Here is a 17669-nt window from a genome sequence, read left to right as displayed (position 1 = left end):
TTATTATTATTAAGTGACGGCATTGTTTAACGGGTTTAATGTAACTTATAGATTGAACTTTGAATAAATGGGAAGGGGGGAGAGGGAGGGAAGGGAGGGGGAAAAAGGGGTGAAAATGACACTATATATTCAAGAGAAAAATGTCTGTATGGTTTATCGTGTGAAAAATAAAAAATTATTTAAAAAAAAACCATGTAGAGAGATTGCCGATGTCTGTAATAATAGCAAAGCTGTTGTTGTAGGTTATTTCAACTTCCTCAGCATCGACTGGGAATGCCAAAATGTTAGGGGATTGGATAGAGTGAACTTTGTTATGTACGTCCAGAATATTGTGTGCACTTTTTAAAGGAAGGATATTATAAAATTGGAAAGGATACAGAAGAGGTTAACGAAGTTGTTGCTAGAATTAAAGAAGTTCAGTTATCATGAGAGACTGGAAAATCTAGGCTTGTTCTTCTTGGAGTGTAGGAGGTGGAGAGGGGAAATTTTTGAGGTCTATAGAAGCATGAGGATGATAGACAAGGTGAATAGCTGTTTCTTGTGAAAGGAGAGTTCTTCACTCAGACAGTGCTAGGCATATAGAACAAGCTGACACACAAAGTAAAAGAGGCAGATATGTTCGCTTCCTTTAAGAATCATTCAATAAATGCATGGAAGGGAGGTGTTTGGAGGTGTACGGGCCTAATGCAGTCAAAATGAAAGCAGGAGGGCATGTTATTCAGCATGGACAAGCTGGTCCTAATATGACCTGACCAAAGGCTCCTGGTGGAAATTCTGGCAGTGAATTCATCTGGTTCCAAGCCTTCCTAATCGTCAGTAAGAAAAAGTATTGAAATGCACTATACTAACCCTTAATTAATTGGCTCTAAATGTACAATCACGAGACTATATATAAAAAAAATACTCTCAATAGAACCTGGGCTTTGTGATTGTGTATTTCCATCATGTTCTTCACCAATTTCTTTCTTCACTGTTTCAAGGCCAGTATCAATTACAGCTGGCTGTCTTTTCAGTTTGGTAAACCTCCTCAGAGGGGGTTCTTGGATGGCGAAGATGGGAAACATGCCAAGAAGTTTAAGAAATACAAAAGAAAAGCGAACAAAAGATGGCAAGTTAAAAGATGAGCAATAGGAAAACAAAGACAAAATATTGATGCCTTCAATTCAAATTATATAACACAGACACTGAAAACAAATTAGGGAAACACAGATTAAAGTACTTGGAGATTTCCATGTCATAATGCTGCGCTACCCTCCAGTGGCCAAATTTCAAAGAACTAACATAATCCAATGCTGGAGGAACTCAGCAGGTCACATTCAAGAAGGGCTCAGCCCCAAAATGTTGCTTATATATCTTTACCTTCTGTGGACACTATGTGACCTGCTGAGTTCCTCCAGGATTTGTGTGTTTTTACTTCAATCACAGTGTCTGCAGATTTTTGTGTTTCAGCCCAACTAAACATGCTATTGCTGCAAGAGAAAAAGCAATAAAACTTACGTGCTTCATCGAAATCAGCATCGTTAATCCACCACAGCTTCACATTTTTTTCACTTTCCTTCCTATTATTCTGCCCCAAACAACTTGGAACACTGGATTTTGGTGAATTTCCTAACTCAATCGATTCATCTGAAACAGACTAGAATACATGTACATGCTGATTAATACAAGGGTTAGATTAGAGCAGTGGTTCCCAAAACTTTTTTGGGCTGCCGCCCCCTTGGCCTCTGGGCCACATCCTGAACACCTTAACTAGCCCCCCATGAAACATTGCTGGGGGGGGTGGGGGCGGCACTGGCCAGGGAGGGGTAGTCAGTGGCGGCACTGAGCGAGGGGGGAGTGGCAGCACTGAAAGGGGAGGGGTTTAGTGGCGGTGCTGTGTGGAGGGTAGTGAGACCAATACAACATGGCTGCCACCGGGATTAGCTCTCATGAAAATACCTCGTCACCATTTATGTTGCTCACTACTGCCACCCCAAATCTGGCCAGAAAATCACTACACTGGCTTCTTGGCTTCTTCATTAGACTTTGCAGCAGGCTGAAGGTTCAGAATCTCCCGCCCCCAAACCCCCCCCCCCACTTATTGCCCCCTTTTCCACTCTCAGCCCCTTATATCTTTCTACTGCCCACAGGGAGGGACGGCTGTGCCCACTTTGGGAATCACTAGGTCAGAGGAAGCAAGAACTAGACTGACAATGTCATGCATGGACAAATACGTTCAACTTTAATGAAATTTAAACTTTTCAATTACCAGTGATTTTTATTTTAAATAAACAATTTTTTGATAGCCCACGTACATGAAACATTACAATTGCTCAAAGTTTGTTTAAAGACTAATGATTATTTTCTGTTTAAAAATGTAAGATTTATCACTATTTTCAATCATGGAAAGGAACAGTTGTAATTTGGATATTTAACTTCTGAAAGGATTTCCAAATTAATTTGATGAAAGTTACTAGAAACTCAACAATAGACATTGCAATATGATTCAAGTGAGGTTGTGTTGGTTATCAACTAGTTGCCCAAGTTCTATTGAAGCCTCACTGAAACATAAATGCTCTTCATCCTGGTGTTCCAGTCAGACCCTCAGTGCAACCCAACTTACCTCCAAGGCAAGTGTCCCAGTCAGGCTCTCAGCGCACCTTCCCCACACTGACAATCTGCATCACCTCCACGCCAGTGTCCCAGTCAGAGCATTGGCATAACCCAATTCACCTCCATGTCAGTATCCGGGTCAATCCCTCAGCGCAACCCAACTCACCTCCACCCAAGTGTTTCAGTCAAGCTCCCAAGGAACCTTCCTTGAAATTCGAACCCCAGTTGATGGCACTGTAACAGCATTGTGCTAACCACTACGTTAACCATGCCACCATCATAATTAACCTTCCCTTCCCCAAGTTTACAGATAAAGCCTTATTAAATGTACATAATGATATAGTAATAAAGATGAAGAATTTTATCAGGCAGGGGTAGAGAGAGCCTTTGGGAGAGTCGCCCCGGCAGCGAGCAGCACTGGCCGGCTCTTCATCTTGGGCACTGCCATTTTATTCAGGCACAACCTTTTGAAACTTTATTCAAACAGCTGGTGGGGCACAACCGGGGTGCTCAGCTGGCTAAATGTTTGCTCCCAAGGGGTTATGTGTTTCTCTGTGGAACTTATACTTTTACAATGTTAAACTTTTATTTAAAACTTTCTTATTTACTTCTCAAAAAATATTTATTTATTTCCTTGATTTTTTTTGCTGGTTGTTTTGAGTTTCCGGTTCATTGGATGACAAATAATGGAGACTTTACTGTATTAAAAAAATTTAAAGGACACAAACTCATAATAAAAGGGCATCTCTTTAAAACAGAGATTTAAAAAAATTTCTTCAGCCAGAGGTCAGTGAATCTGTGGAATTCATTGTCACAGACATCTGTGGAGGCCACGTCATTGTGTATCTTAAAAGCAGAGGTTGATTATTCAGGGTTATGGAGGGCAAAGACATGAGAATGGGGTTGACAGGAAAAATACATCAGGCATGATTTGAATGGTGGCACAGACTTGATGGGGCGAATGGTGTAATTCTGCTCTTAGCTCATTTGGCCCTTATGTAAATGAAGCATAAAATATCATATGTAAATATCATAATTTACAAAATTATATAAAATCTCAACAGATTTTAGAAAATATTCAGGGCATAGAGGTAACCAGGAAAAGAGCAGCTTTCCTGAGGGGCCAAAAGAGCAAGCTATGCCTGGCACAGTGATGCAGACGAGATATTAAATGAATACTTTACATCTGTATTTGCTCAGAAGGACCCTGAAATGGAGAATTTCGAACCAGGACAGTGAAACACGAACAATTTACTGTTAAAAGTGAAGTTTTAGATGTATTAGTACATTGAATACTGATAAATACCTAAAGGCCTAAGAATTTTCTCAGGTTGCTCAGAGATGAAAGGAAGGAAATGGTTGGGTTTCTGACAGTATTGTTCGCCACCCCAAGGTACTTTTAGCAAGGTTTCAGCAATCGTTGCACCATTTTACAACAACAGATAGGCCAGAAAATTACAGGCCTGTGAGCCTAACATGCCTTATCAGTGGGAGGGAAATTACTGGTAAAAGTGCAGAGGGACAAGATTTGCAAAGGCAAGGATTAACTAAAGATTAAGGATGGCTTGGTTTAGGGTGATTCATTTGACCAGCTTGATTTTTTTAACAATCGAAGAAGTAATAAAATGAGGCAGTAAAGTTGATGGAGTTCACTGAGACCTTTGACAAGATCCCATATGGAGCTCAAAGGTCCAAAAAGTTCAAGGTCGTGGGTATTGTGTATTCTTTCCTTAAAAAATACACACAAAAAAGTATTGTCCCATATAGTTCTTATTCAAATCAATATGGTTGCTATTATGTGACATCATACCTGCATATACCCACAACACTGTCCCACATCCCACAACAAAAAATAAATGTCTTGCTTAATGGCACAAAAGCAATAAGTATTCTAACTATGAAAGAAAGCAAATATAACTAATCATGTTAATTACTATCGCACGCAACAACGTAAATATATTGATGTGAAAAACGCCAATTCGGCAAGTCATTGTACAGTTCCTCAGATGTATTGAGGGACGTCTTTCCCTTTTGGAACTTCTTGGAGATGAAGAACCCAGAGGGCGACTTTTTGCCTTTTCACGAGAAGGTAATACCTACTCATTGGCTGGCTGTAAAGGCTGAGTGCTCAGTACCATTCTGTGTCTGGTCTGCACTGCTCTCCTGAGTAGTCCACAATGAGGGAGCCTTCACAATTGGTAATAGAGTTATCTCAGGAGTGTCATCATTAGAATGTGCCCAAAATGGGGTGTCTTGGAGATCGTTTGTCTTTGGAATGGACACTGGATCATCCACCACTCTTAACTGGTCGATGTGTCACTTTCATACTTTGCTTCGCACCAGTATAGAATATGAACATGGACTCATTTTTTTAAAAAATAAGCACACTCTTAGCTGTTTTTTTTGTTTTCTCGATAATCCCTTACAAGTACTCGATCCCCGATTTCCAGAGATCTGTTTGGCTTACTTGGAGGTGTTGATTGTTGGATACGAAGGCCGATGTCTGGCTGCAGTGTAGTGAGTTGGGTTCTTAAGTTACACCAAAACATCAGTTCTGCTGCCATTTGTTTCATTGTGAAGTGCGGTCTGTTTCTACATAGCAACAGAAAATCTGTGATTTGTGATTCCATGATATTTTCAGTGACTTTTTCGTCTTCATTACTTTTTTTTTAAATGTCTGCACAAAGCATTCAGCTTCTCCATTGATACTTGGGAGGTAGGGTGCCATCAAGAGATATCGTACATTGTTATTACATAGAAAGTTTAAAAGCATCTGATACAAATTGAGATCCATTATCACAGACTAATTTTATAGGTAATCCACATTCTATGAAAATTTTCCTTAGTCTCTCAATTGTTCTGTCACTGGTCACATATGTGGTCATTTGGAGTCTGCATCGACAACAATAGGAAAATATTCATCCATAATTGGACCAGCAAAATCATCATGAATCCAGTGCCATGGTCATGATGGCCATTTCCATGGGTTAGCTTCAGCTTGGGGTGCATTTCCTGGCAAATGTGAAATCTTACTGTCTGTTCAATATCGATGACAATTGATGCCCACCAGACATGCAAGCATGCCAGGGCTTTCATTTGGGCCATCCCTGGATGGTTGGTGTGGAGCTGGAAAACATGGCTGCTTGCCATTTCTACGGAATGATTGTTCTCATCCCCCACAATAAACAACCCTCTTCAATTGATATTTCACTGCGTTGTGTATAATAAGCCTTTATTTCGGGAGAAATAGTGTCGACCTTGGGTCAACCATTTAAGGTGAAATATAGAACCTTTAACAGTGTAGTTTCTTTCCACATTTCTTTGCTGATAGTCTGTGTTGTAATCAGTAATTGATGAAGTTGTTCCGGATTCATAGATGTCGCTTCTGCCATCCAGTTAATCATCCCATCCCTTCTCTCTGTTCAGTTTCAGGCAGAGGCAAGCACGATAATGCATCAGCATGGCCGTTTTGGTTTTCTGGGCTATATTTCAAGTCATAATTGAATGCCGTGAGCTCCATTGCCCACCTTTGAATTCTTGTCGCAGCTAGCACTGAAATGCCCATTTTTAGAGCCTAAAATTAAGCTCAGTGGTTTGTTGTCTGTCACTACGGTGAACTTCCTACCATATAGGTATTGGTGAAATTGCTTGAAACCAAAATTTATGGCGTCCAGTTGTACATAATTACATTCACAAGCTATCAAAGAGAGGAAAGCATAAGCCACAGGTGGTTCTCCTTTTTCTGTGACCTGTGACAATACAGCACCCAAACTGACTGGCAAAGCATCAACAACTAGAGTTACTTCTTTATCCCGGTCGTAGTGGAGAAGAACATTATCACTTGAAGTCAGAAGTTCCTTAAAACGATCGAACATTTTATTCATCTCTTCATTCTAGCACCATTTCTGATCTTTTTATTTTAAACAATTGGTTAAGTGTGAAGCCAAGAATGAGTGTAATTTGGCTCAATAAGATGGGCAGGGCATCCTGCAGACAGCTTCAGTGCAAGCCGTATCCATTCGGAGATCTTCACTGTTAATTGTAAATCCCAAATATGTTACCGAGGGTATCAGAAATATGCAATTGTCTTGGCGCAGATAGACTTTAGCTCGCTGCAGTCGGGCTAGGACCTTTTCCAGGTCCTGCTCCCCATCTCGCTTATAAACAGTACCTGTTTCCTTCCTTATATTATTGGCAACACAGAACATATCAAACCTTTCCACATAATCATACCAGTCTTCTGATTCTTTGTATTCTCCAAAACATTCTTCTGCTATTTTAACTCTTCTCTGTTCCACTGTGAATGAGCACTTGTGGCTCAACTGTAGCTCTAGTTTTATTTTTTTAACCATCCAAATCTCCCCTTCAACATTCAGAGTGTGGAATATTTATCGTTTTTATCCTTGTCGCCATTTTGTTGTGTATTGTTTCCTTAAAAAAAATACACTGACACAAGGAGAAGTGTGGTGCCTTGTAGTTTTTTTATTCAAATCAAAATAGTTCCTCCTAGCCCCACAATGCAATGCTGTTATGTGATATCATATCTGCATATTCCCACAGCAGTGGGGTCTAAGTTAAGTAGGCAAATTAGATTAAAAACTGTCTTATTATTAAGAGGCAAGGATGATTTGTAAGGCTTTATTTGTAAGATGGCATCCAGTGATGTACAACAGGGATTATTGTTACAACCTTTTCTGCTTTTTATTTACATGAATAATTTGGACGGGAGTATATTGACATCATTTATTATCATACCCTTGAACTGTTTAAGAATCAACTTTTTGAGGTCAAAGAATGATTGAGAAAGGATGGAATATTAACTTTTAAGGGATCTTTTTTAAATTGCAGTTTAATATTATATCAAAGTTAAAAGTTCTTATGCTTTTGATTAGAGGCAGAAAGCACAGGAAAATTCAATTTATCTAAAAAAGTGATACATTACAATATTATCCTTGGGAGAATCAGAACTATAAAGTTCAGAATAAAATTCCTTAAAGATATAATTTATTTCTAAATGATCAGTTGTCATATCATCATTAGCTTTGCGAATTTCTTTAATTTGAAATTTGGCTACTAAAGTTTTTAATTGGTTAGCCAAAGGTTTACCTGTTTTATCTCCATGAATATAGAATTGATTTTTACCTTTTAAAAGTTGGCTTTCAATTGAATACGTTAGAAGATCATATTTAATTCTAATTTTGATGTGCTGTTTAGATAAATCAGGGTCTAGAGCCAGTGCATACTTTTGATCTAATTGTTTCAGTTTGTTAATTAAATCAGTTTTCTCTTCATTGGGCTTTTTCTTAATAGTTGCAGTACAAGAGATAATTTTCCCCCTAATAAAATCCTTGAAAGCATCCCAGACAATAAGGCTGGAAGTCTCTTCCAAAGTAATTTTTTTCAAAAAGAAAGTAATTTGTTCCTCAAGAACTTAAGAAAATCTTTATCAAATAATAAGGTTTAATTAAAACACCAATATTTGTTTATTTGGGGAAGACCAGGGAAGTTTAAAGATAAGAACACAGGAGCATGGTCAGAAATTACTATATTTTTATATTCACAAGATCAAATTAACAGGATCCACCTATTTCAAATGAGGAAATTGCCGAGGTTATACGTTCATTACATTCTGGGAAGTCACCAGGCCCGATGGATCTTCTGGAGGATTTTATAAGGCTTTTTCCTCATTACTCACACCTCACCTATTCTCTATTTTTTTCTGATTCATTTAAGTTGGGCAAGTTGCCACAGTCTTTATTAAGTTTCCATCTCGCTTAGTCTTATAAAGAATAAAAACCCAGTCGACTGCTCTTCATTCAGGCCAATTTCGTTTCTTAATGTTGACACCAAAATTTTATCCAAAGTTTTAGCTCGTAGCCTTAATAATATCTTGCCACTTATTATATCTGATGATCAGACTGGATCTATAAAATAAAATCAATATTCCCATTTCAATGTACACCATTTATTAAATATCATATACTATCCTTCTAAGGAGGTTTTGGAATGTGTGATGCCTTTGGATGTGGAGAAGGCTTTTGGCTGGATAGAATTGAATTATTTATTTAAGATTTTAGAAAAATACAATTTCAGGGCTGACTTTATTCAATGGATTAAATTATATCTATCCCTCTCTGCATGCGTTCTAATTTTCAGAATTCTAAAGGATTTAAGCTTCAATGTGGAACCAGACAAGGGTGCCCTTTAACTTCATTGCTCTTTGACCACACTCTGGAACCGTTAACTATCACTTTCGGAGAATCTAATGATATTACTGGTATTTTAAGGAAGGCTACTGCCCATAAAGTTTTGCTTTATGCTGATAATTTATTGCTTTTTATTTCTAATCTTAAAGCCTCATTGCCTTCTAAGCTTTACTTCTCATTTTAGTCAATTTTCAGGTTATAAGTTGAATTTACCTAAATGTGAACTCTTTCCATTGCATAATTTGATACCAATAAATATCAACCTTCCTTTTAAAATTGTAAGAAATCAATTTGCTTATTTTGGGTGTAATAATTACTAAGAATTATAAACACTATTTAAAGAAAAAAATTCTTTAATAAAATACGTGAGGGGGCGTTATCAAACTGGTCATTCCTTTCTTTATCATTGGTTGGTCAAATCAACTCTACTGAAATGAATACCTTACCTAAATTTATATACCTTTTTCAGACTTTGCCTGCTTTTATTCCTCTCTTTTTTTTTATTTCTTTAACTCAATCTTCATTTATATGGAAGAATAAACACCCTCACCTAAATACAGTCGACCTTCAAATACTTAAAAAGAATGGAGGTTAAGCCCTACCAAACTTTAGGATCTATTACTGGGCAGTCAACATACGTTTTGGTCTTAACAGTGAAGATTGTCCAATATGGGCACTTTGGAATCTAATTCTGTTTCAAAATTTTCTATTATCTCTCTTCTTGGATCCTCTCTTACCTTATTTATCTTTAAATAGTATGACAATCTGATAGTTAAACATACTTTAAGGATCTGGATACATTATAGTTTTATACATCAATTATATTTAACACCTGAAAAATTAAAAAAATTTGGTTTTAGTAAGTCTGATCTTTGTTTTCGTTGTGATCAGGTTTCTGGTACTTTTTTACATGCTGTTTGGTTGCCTTTGGAAAGGTATTTAATAATCTATATAATCTTCATATTGTATTAGACCCTAATATATTTTTATTAGGGAATATGCAACCGTTGATTGATTTAGAATTAGATAATTACCAGATCTCTTATTTACTTAGCGCTGGCAGTGGCCAAGAAATGTATAGCGATTACTTGGAAGAATAGAAATGTATTGTCTTTAGACAGGTGGTATTCAGAGATGAAGTTTTGTTTGGTTATGGTAAGAATATCTTTTTCTATACAAGATAAGATGTCTTTTTATGAGTTAAAGTCGACCCCATTTATTGATTATATACAATTTAAATAAGTTTGAATTAATCATTTTTTTCTTTAAAAAAACTTTTTTTTTATTATATATTTTTTCTATATATGTTTTCTTTTTTTTAAATTTTTTTTATTATTAGTTGGGTTTTTTTTTTCGTTTAAGTTCTTTTTGTTTTTTCACATATATTCTTATATAATAAAAAAATTTTGGATTAATAATTAATACTTAATTAATATTTTTTTTGTTTTTTATATATATCGATCTTTTTTTAAGATATATATATATTTTTTTTAAATTATACTAATAGTATTAATTCTTCACTCTTTATCGTGGGGGTGGGGGGGGGTTAGGGGTTAAAAATAGTTTTTTTTTAAGTCTTAGTTTTTAGTTGTTAGGGGGAGATGCCGAGATTGGTATTGTATTAACTATGTTACTTTGTACCTGTATTACTTTATTTTGTATTTTTTCTGTACGTGAATTACTTACTTTCTTCATATGTTAAAATTAATAAATAAAGTTTCAAAAAAAAGGATTTGGATACACCTTAAAAAAACATTTTGGTTCATTGATATTTTCTCTTTCTAGTCCTATTTTATCTAATTATTTCTTTAAACCTTCAATGATGTATGTTGCTTTTAAAGAATGGCATAGATTAGGCATTAACTGTTTTAAAGATCTAATTCTTTAAAGAAGTCTTGCTTCTTTTGAAAAACTATACTTTTTTTTGTTATTTACATATTAGAGATTTTTTTGTTATATCAATTACATACAATTAACAAGAATTTAAGTGGCAACCTTTTTATAATGGTTCAATATCTAACATTTATGACATGTTCTTTGGACCAAGAGGGACTCCTTTAGATAAAATTTAAAAATCCTGGGAACAGATCCTACAATTTTCAATCTCTGAAGAAACTTGAATCAAAAATGGGTATAAATTGATAAACTTAATTGGGATAATTTCTTTAAAATAGCTGCGACATTATACAAAGTAAATACCATATTTGACAGCAAATAGGACCTTCCTTTCCCCCCCCCCCACCCAAAAAAAGCCTCAAAAATTACCCCAGGACCTATATGCAAAGGTGACATTTTGGTGCTACCATTTTGAAAGATGGCGACAGGAGGAAAAAGCTCAAACTATTCACCCGTGCTTTCCAGAGTCACTGCCACTCACTTCCCCCAGTAAGAAGGCTCGCTGTCTCTCTCCCCCTCATGTCACTCGCTCTCTTCACATTCCTTTGGGAAAGCGCTAGGTCTCGATGATCAAATTTTGTTCAAAAAGCAGAGCTCACCGAATAGATTGAATGAAGCATGGAGGCAGGTGGCAGTGAGAGAGCTGCTCAGGCTGCTCACTCACTGCCACCCACCCCTGCACCTCTTTGAATTTGTTTGGGGATCCTGTTACTCCCTCACTCTTGTTGCTCACTCTCTCCCACAGTACCCTGAGGGGAATGCTGAGCCTTGATGATCCAAATTAGCATTCCTGTGCACAACTCGACTCTAACACTCTTTCCTGTTCTCATCATGACACATGTTTGTTAACTGCCAAGTTTTAAAAAAACTTTGATCAGAACTCTAATACCATATGATCACCCAGAACTCTACAAACATGCATCCCACTGCAGTTGATTGTTAACATGAAAATCAGACATCATACAAAAACAATTAAGATTTACCAGCAAGTACCATTCAACACAAATAACTCCAAGGTAAACTAACAAGTGTAAAGATAATTGTACCTCTTTCAAGAATTGTTCAAACTGTTCTTCTATCTCTTCCTTGGTGAGTTTACGACTCATGGTTTGTGTTAGCAGTGGATTGGTACACTGGAATAACATAGATGAGAGTTTTAATCAAAAGTAGTAAATAATTTTTGGGAATGTTTGAGGATCAGTTGAGTGTAGCACAGTAGTCTGCCAACCCTGTGATTGCAGGAAAAAAAACAGTAAATGCTGGAGGAACTCAGGCCAGTCTAAAACTATTCATTGGAGGTAATGATATTACTGTCATTTTGGAGCTGAGCCCTTCAAGGTATAAGCAAAAAGCAAGCACCCATCTCAATAAAGACTGATTGTAATCAAACTGCAGCTGGTGAGCACACCTTTTGTTTCTATGTCTTGCATGCATCATACGTTCTACATGTGGCCTAGTACTGATTAATTTTAATTTTTAATTTAAACATACAAAATACTCTAACTATGATTCCAGAATGTATTGAAGAATGGGAAAAACGAGTGCCAATAAGAATTAGGGAGAACATGCAAACTCCTTTCAGACAGCACTGGATTCAAATCAGGGTTGCTGGTACTGTAATAGCTTCGCGCTAACCTCTTCACTCGTCATGCAGAAAGCACTTCAGCAAGAGATTCCCAAGTGGCAAGGTGGAGATTAATGGGTGATCAGGTCAGTAAGAGAGCAAAAAGGCAAGGGAGAAAATTGGGGAGAGGGGGTAACTGGGATAATCAAAGATTACTTCAGTAAGCAGGGATGAGGAGGTCGATAGCAGGTGAAGGAGTATCAACATATTTGATTTTTTGTTTCGTCATAAATTAAGGTGTGGAGAAGCCAAAGGAGAGCAGAATAATTTTTTAAAAAAAGGATATGTATTCAGGTTGGGTCCTGGATGCCATAGTGAAATCATTTCAGGTACACTTCTACAAAAGCAGGGCTGAGAGGTAATGTGATAATCTACTGGTACTACCACAATAGTGGCCCACAGGTTACAAATAAATAGAGTTGATAGGTTAGGGTGTCAAAGGCTATTGGGAGAAGGCAGGAAAATGAGGTTCAAAGAAAAATACATCAGCCATTATTGAATGGGACAGCAGACTCAATGGGTCAAATGGCCTAATAATGTTAATAAGACATTGCCACAAAACACAAAAGAAATGACATTCAGATGCAGTCTGTTTCTATGAGCAAGTGCAGGAGGAGCATAAAGATTGGAGGTTGCCCGCAATGACACACATCAGGCCCCAAGCGAAAGTCGTTCTTTCTTGCACCCGCGAGCTCCGGGGGGCGTCGCACCCGCGAGCTTCGGGGGGTCGCCCCTATTTCGCACCCACAAGGTTCGTGTGGGGTTAGCCCCCATCTTGCACACATCAGGTCCAAGAGGATGTTATCCCCTATCTTGCACCCATAAGGTTCAAGGGAAGTTTGCCCCTCTCGCACCCACAAGGCCCAAGGTGAGGTCGTCCTACAAGTTTCGGAGGTGGGTGGCCCTCCTCTTGCATTTACAACGTTTGGGGTGGGGTGGTCGCCCCCTTCTTGCACGCACAAGGTCCGGGGTGTCGCCCCCCACCCCCTTGCACGCATAAGATCCAAGGTGGGTGCACACCCCCCCATATTCCATGTATTTTACGGGTTCACTCGTCCTGCCACCACAATTTTTTCTTCTCCCAAATGAAGACTTCCTTTCACTCTTCCCTGTGAGCCCAATCTTCCTGCTGAACATCAAACCTCTCTTTCGTCAGCACCCACTCACTTCAGCTGGCCCAAATCGATACCACTGCCGGTCTCTTCCCGCCCGATGATTGGTCGCGACGTTCCTCCTCCGGAGCCCGCACCTTCTGTCCTCTGGTGACGTCACAATCCGAAAAAATGAATGACAGCATCGCGCGAAAGAGGCGGCAACGCACAAATAATTGACAGCAGTTGCAGCCAATAAGAAAACAGATCGCTCAGTGCGCGGACCAATCACTCTGAGCCTAAGGCGTGTTATATTTCCGATCGCCCATGGCGAATCTCATTTTCAGTAATCGCCAAATCGCTGCTTTTATTTTAATGTCAGGGTAGAGTGAAAAAGGATTGATCGTCTGCTTACCTCAGATGAGTTCCACCTTCGGGAAACCTGGAGGTGACTGCCTGCGTCTGGCCGAGGTTGATTACAGGCCAACGCTCCGTTTCCGTTGCAAGGCAACAAGACGCCAGAGCGCGCCGTTTCTCCGGCGGACGGAAGCCGCCACGGGTCCGATTCAGTTCGTAGAACGAACGTTTCGAGATTGATGTCGAAATACTGAGGTCGAACTGAAGAGAAAGAGAATCTTGATAAGTACAATGTTGTCATGCCACCTGGAGAACTAAATCATTAGTTCAATCTAATCAATCCCATCTGCCAGCACATAGTTATATCCCTCCATTCCCTGTGTTCATTTGTTTGAACACCTCTTCAACTCTTCTGTTACATCTGCCTTTACCCCCTGGTATGTTTTGGGCATCTCACCCTCTCTGTGTTTTGAAAAATAGCTGGTTTATAAATCTATTTTAAACTTTCCCCTTTCACCTTAAGCCTATGTCCTCCAGAATTCAACATTTCCGTTTGAGGAAGAAGACCTCAATGCCTCTCATAATTATTTTTTTGTCAGGTTGGCCCTCAGTCTCTGACACGCTGGATAAAACAGCTCTCCTTATAGTGCACTCCAATCCAGGCAACATTCTGGTGTCTATTTTGCAATTCCTCAAAAGTTAAGATACTCAAGAATAAGATTCAGAAATGGGGGAAAAAAGGAACTCTGTTGTGACCTGCAGAAGAAGCGGTTATCATTTGGAAAACCCTGAAGGGGCAAGTTTCTTCAGCAAGACACTGAAGTGGCTGACAGGAAGGAATCTGTGTGTGTTCAACAAGCAACAAATCTCTCTGAAACCAACAAGAATCTTCCTGAGCCGTAACCTTTTAGCACCAGAGCTTAGGAGAAAATTTATAAATGTTAAATTCTGTGCACAGTATAAGAATTGCCTAAAACCAATGAACTTGGAGGAGTGAGAAGTGAGATTGGACTGTGAATCAAAGAACTTTTCTGAATTTTCACACACACACACACACACACACACACACACACACACACTATATACACATTCGCTTAAAGTTAGAAGGAGATTAAGTTAATAGTAATAAGTTAAAGTTTGATCCTGTTTTCATGTTTAAAGATAATTAAAAGCAACTTTTGTTTAAGTAACCATTTGTCTTGGTGAATATCTATTGCTGCTGAGTTTTGGGGTCCTCTGGGCGTGAAACATTAGCATAAGCAGAAGGCATGTCTCATGTTGCTGACTCAAGACCCAGCTTGTTTTAGGGAGTCGATTATGGCATTGCCGCCTTTACAATCAGCCAGCCATACATCTTTGGCTTGGCTTCGCGGACGAAGATTTATGTCCAGCCATACATATACAAACAGTATTAACAGTTGTTTTACCACACCACCAGAAAACAAGTTACACGATGTTTGATCAGTGAATCAAGAAGCATCAGTGAAACAAAAATAATTGTTGACATTTTGGACCGGAACCCTTCATCAAGACTGAGAGTGTCGATGAGAGATAACCAGAAAATATGGACAGTGTAAGGGACTGGACAAGGGTTCTTCAGGGGATTTCTGAACAAGGGATGGGTGAAGGATGACAGACGGGGAAACAAGGACAGCTGAATGGTAGATGCCAAGCAAAGAATGAGTTAAGGGGGATAAAAGGATCATTAATTAAAGCTATAATAACTAAAATAAAGAAATTAAACCATTTTAATGAAATGGGGAGATCAAATGAAGACAACCATATCAAATGCCCCAACAACAACTAGGTCATTGAGAGGGCCTGATGTGGAACTAGTCCCTAACTACAGGTCCTCATGAAACATGCCTGAACAGTGACATTTCTCTTTTGAACTGATTGAACATCTTCTATGCATGATTTGATGAGAAAAACAGGATGATGTCGAAAAAAGCTCTCTGTTCTCCTGATGAATGGGCCACTCGCATAGCCATGGGTGAGGTGAGGAGAACTTTATCTAAGGTGAACTCACACAAGGGAGTGGGACAGGACAACATACTTGATCGGGTACTGAATGACTGCACAGACCAATTGGCAGAAGTCTTCATTGACATCTTCAACCCACACTGCAGCAATCTATTGTTCACACAGGGTTCAAGACAACCACCATGAGCCTGGTACTCGAAAGTGTGACAATAACAGGCCTCAATTACTACCACCCTCTGCCACTGACTTTCACCATTATGAAATGATTCGAGCATCTGGTGATAGAGATGCAAAACCCATTTCAGTTCACCTATAAAAGAAACTGTTGCACTGACAATGCTATAGCCTTGTCCCTTCACTAGGTCCTGAACCATCTGGAGAATTATACCTCATATGCCAAGGTGCTAGTTAATGAGTACAGCTCAGCATTTAATACGATCATTTCCCAGAGGCTGGTGGAGAAGCTTTCCTCATTGAGACTCAACATCCCTTTCTGTAACTGGACTCTGGACTTCCTAACAGAAAGACCACAATCTGTCCGGATCAGTAGCAAAACATTGAGCACTGATGCACCTCGTGGCTGGGTGCTCAGCCCGTTCCTGTCTCACTGTTTACCCATGGCTGCATCCCCAGACCCAGCTCCAAAAGTGTCATTAACATCAGCAACAACGATGAATTGGACTCATAGATGAGGTGGAAAATCTCGTGATATGATGCAAGAGTAACAAGCTAAGTCTCAATGTGGGCAAGATGATCATGGACATCAGTAGGACCAGGAATGACCACTCTCCACTATACATCAATAATTTTGTAGTGGAGAGAATAGAGAGTACCAAGTTCCTTGGAGTCCACTTAACTAATAACCTATTGTGGACGTACAACATCTTACTTGTCAGGAAGGTGCTATATTGACTGCACTTCCTGAGATGACTGAAGTGAGCAATGCTACCAGCCACCATCATGTCAACCTTCCACAGGTGCTCTATCGAGTATGTCCTGACTGGCTGTGTCATAGTGTGGTACTGTTGCTGCAGAGAAATGGAGCAGAGGTCAACCCATAGGATCATAAGAATGACAGAGAGGATCAATGGAGTCTCCTTTCCCCATCGACGTGATCTATCGGATTGAGGACCCTTTCCAACCTGCACACAGCATTTTACAGCTGCTCCCATTGGGGAAGAGATACAAGAGTATTAGAGCTACTACCACCAGGCTGAGAAACAGCTAATACCCATGGGCAGTAAGAATGCTGAGCAACCAAAGGAACCGCTCACTCTAACCATCCAAGACTCTTCATATTTACATATTTATATATCTGCAAGCATCGAATCCACGCTGCTGAAGACCCAACTGCGCTGGGTGGGTCACGTCTCCAGAATGGAGGACCATCGTCTTCCCAAGATCGTGTTATATGGCGAGCTCTCCACTGGCCACAAAGACAGAGGTGCACCAAAGAAGAGGTACAAGGACTGTTTAAAGAAATCTCTTGGTGCCTGCCACATTCACCACCACCAGTGGGCTGATAACGCCTCCAACTGTGCATCTTGGCGTCTCACAGTTCGGCGAGCAGCAACCTCATTTGAAGAAGACCACAGAGCCCACCTCACTGACAAAAGACAAAGGAGGAAAAACCCAACACCCAACCCCAGCCAACCAATTTTCCCTTGCAACCACTGCAACCGTGCCTGCCTGTCCCGCATCGGACTTGTCAGTCACCAACGAGCCTGCAGCAGACGTGGACATACCCCTCCATAAATCTTCGTCCGCGAAGCCAAGCCAAAGCAGAAAGAAAAAAAAGAAAGAAATCTATTTATTTATTTCTATATATAAATACTTGTCCTGCATACCTATTGTTTGTATGTGTGTTGTGTCTGATTGTTTGTACTGAGGTCTGGAGAATGCTGTTTCGTCAGATTGTAC

General features: G+C 39.3%; 1 protein-coding gene across 5 annotated transcripts in view; it reads right to left on the bottom strand.

Annotated features, from left to right (window-relative positions):
• Nucleotides 1-14092, bottom strand: part of cep162 (centrosomal protein 162) — a 181800-nt gene extending 167708 nt beyond the window's left edge. For 3 of the 5 annotated variants that reach the window (XM_069887444.1, XM_069887448.1, XM_069887446.1), the window contains exons 1-4: nucleotides 13825-14092; nucleotides 11741-11827; nucleotides 1498-1636; nucleotides 917-1039 (exon numbers count right to left, since the gene is read on the bottom strand). In XM_069887444.1, coding sequence (XP_069743545.1) covers nucleotides 917-1039; nucleotides 1498-1636; nucleotides 11741-11827; nucleotides 13825-14067 — 592 coding nt within the window. In that variant the 5' untranslated portion in view covers nucleotides 14068-14092. Of the gene's footprint in view, nucleotides 1-916; nucleotides 1040-1497; nucleotides 1637-11740; nucleotides 11828-13485; nucleotides 13581-13824 lie in introns of those variants that run through there. The other 2 variants (XM_069887449.1, XM_069887447.1) reach the window with 2 other exon arrangements.
• Between the last annotated feature and the right edge of the window lie 3577 nt (nucleotides 14093-17669).

This window comes from Narcine bancroftii, chromosome 6, assembly GCF_036971445.1.
Source record: "Narcine bancroftii isolate sNarBan1 chromosome 6, sNarBan1.hap1, whole genome shotgun sequence".
In the NCBI taxonomy this organism is placed as follows: domain Eukaryota; kingdom Metazoa; phylum Chordata; class Chondrichthyes; order Torpediniformes; family Narcinidae; genus Narcine; species Narcine bancroftii.
The sequence above is the reverse complement of the archived record's forward strand: the minus strand, read 5'-3'. Positions and strand labels throughout refer to the sequence as shown.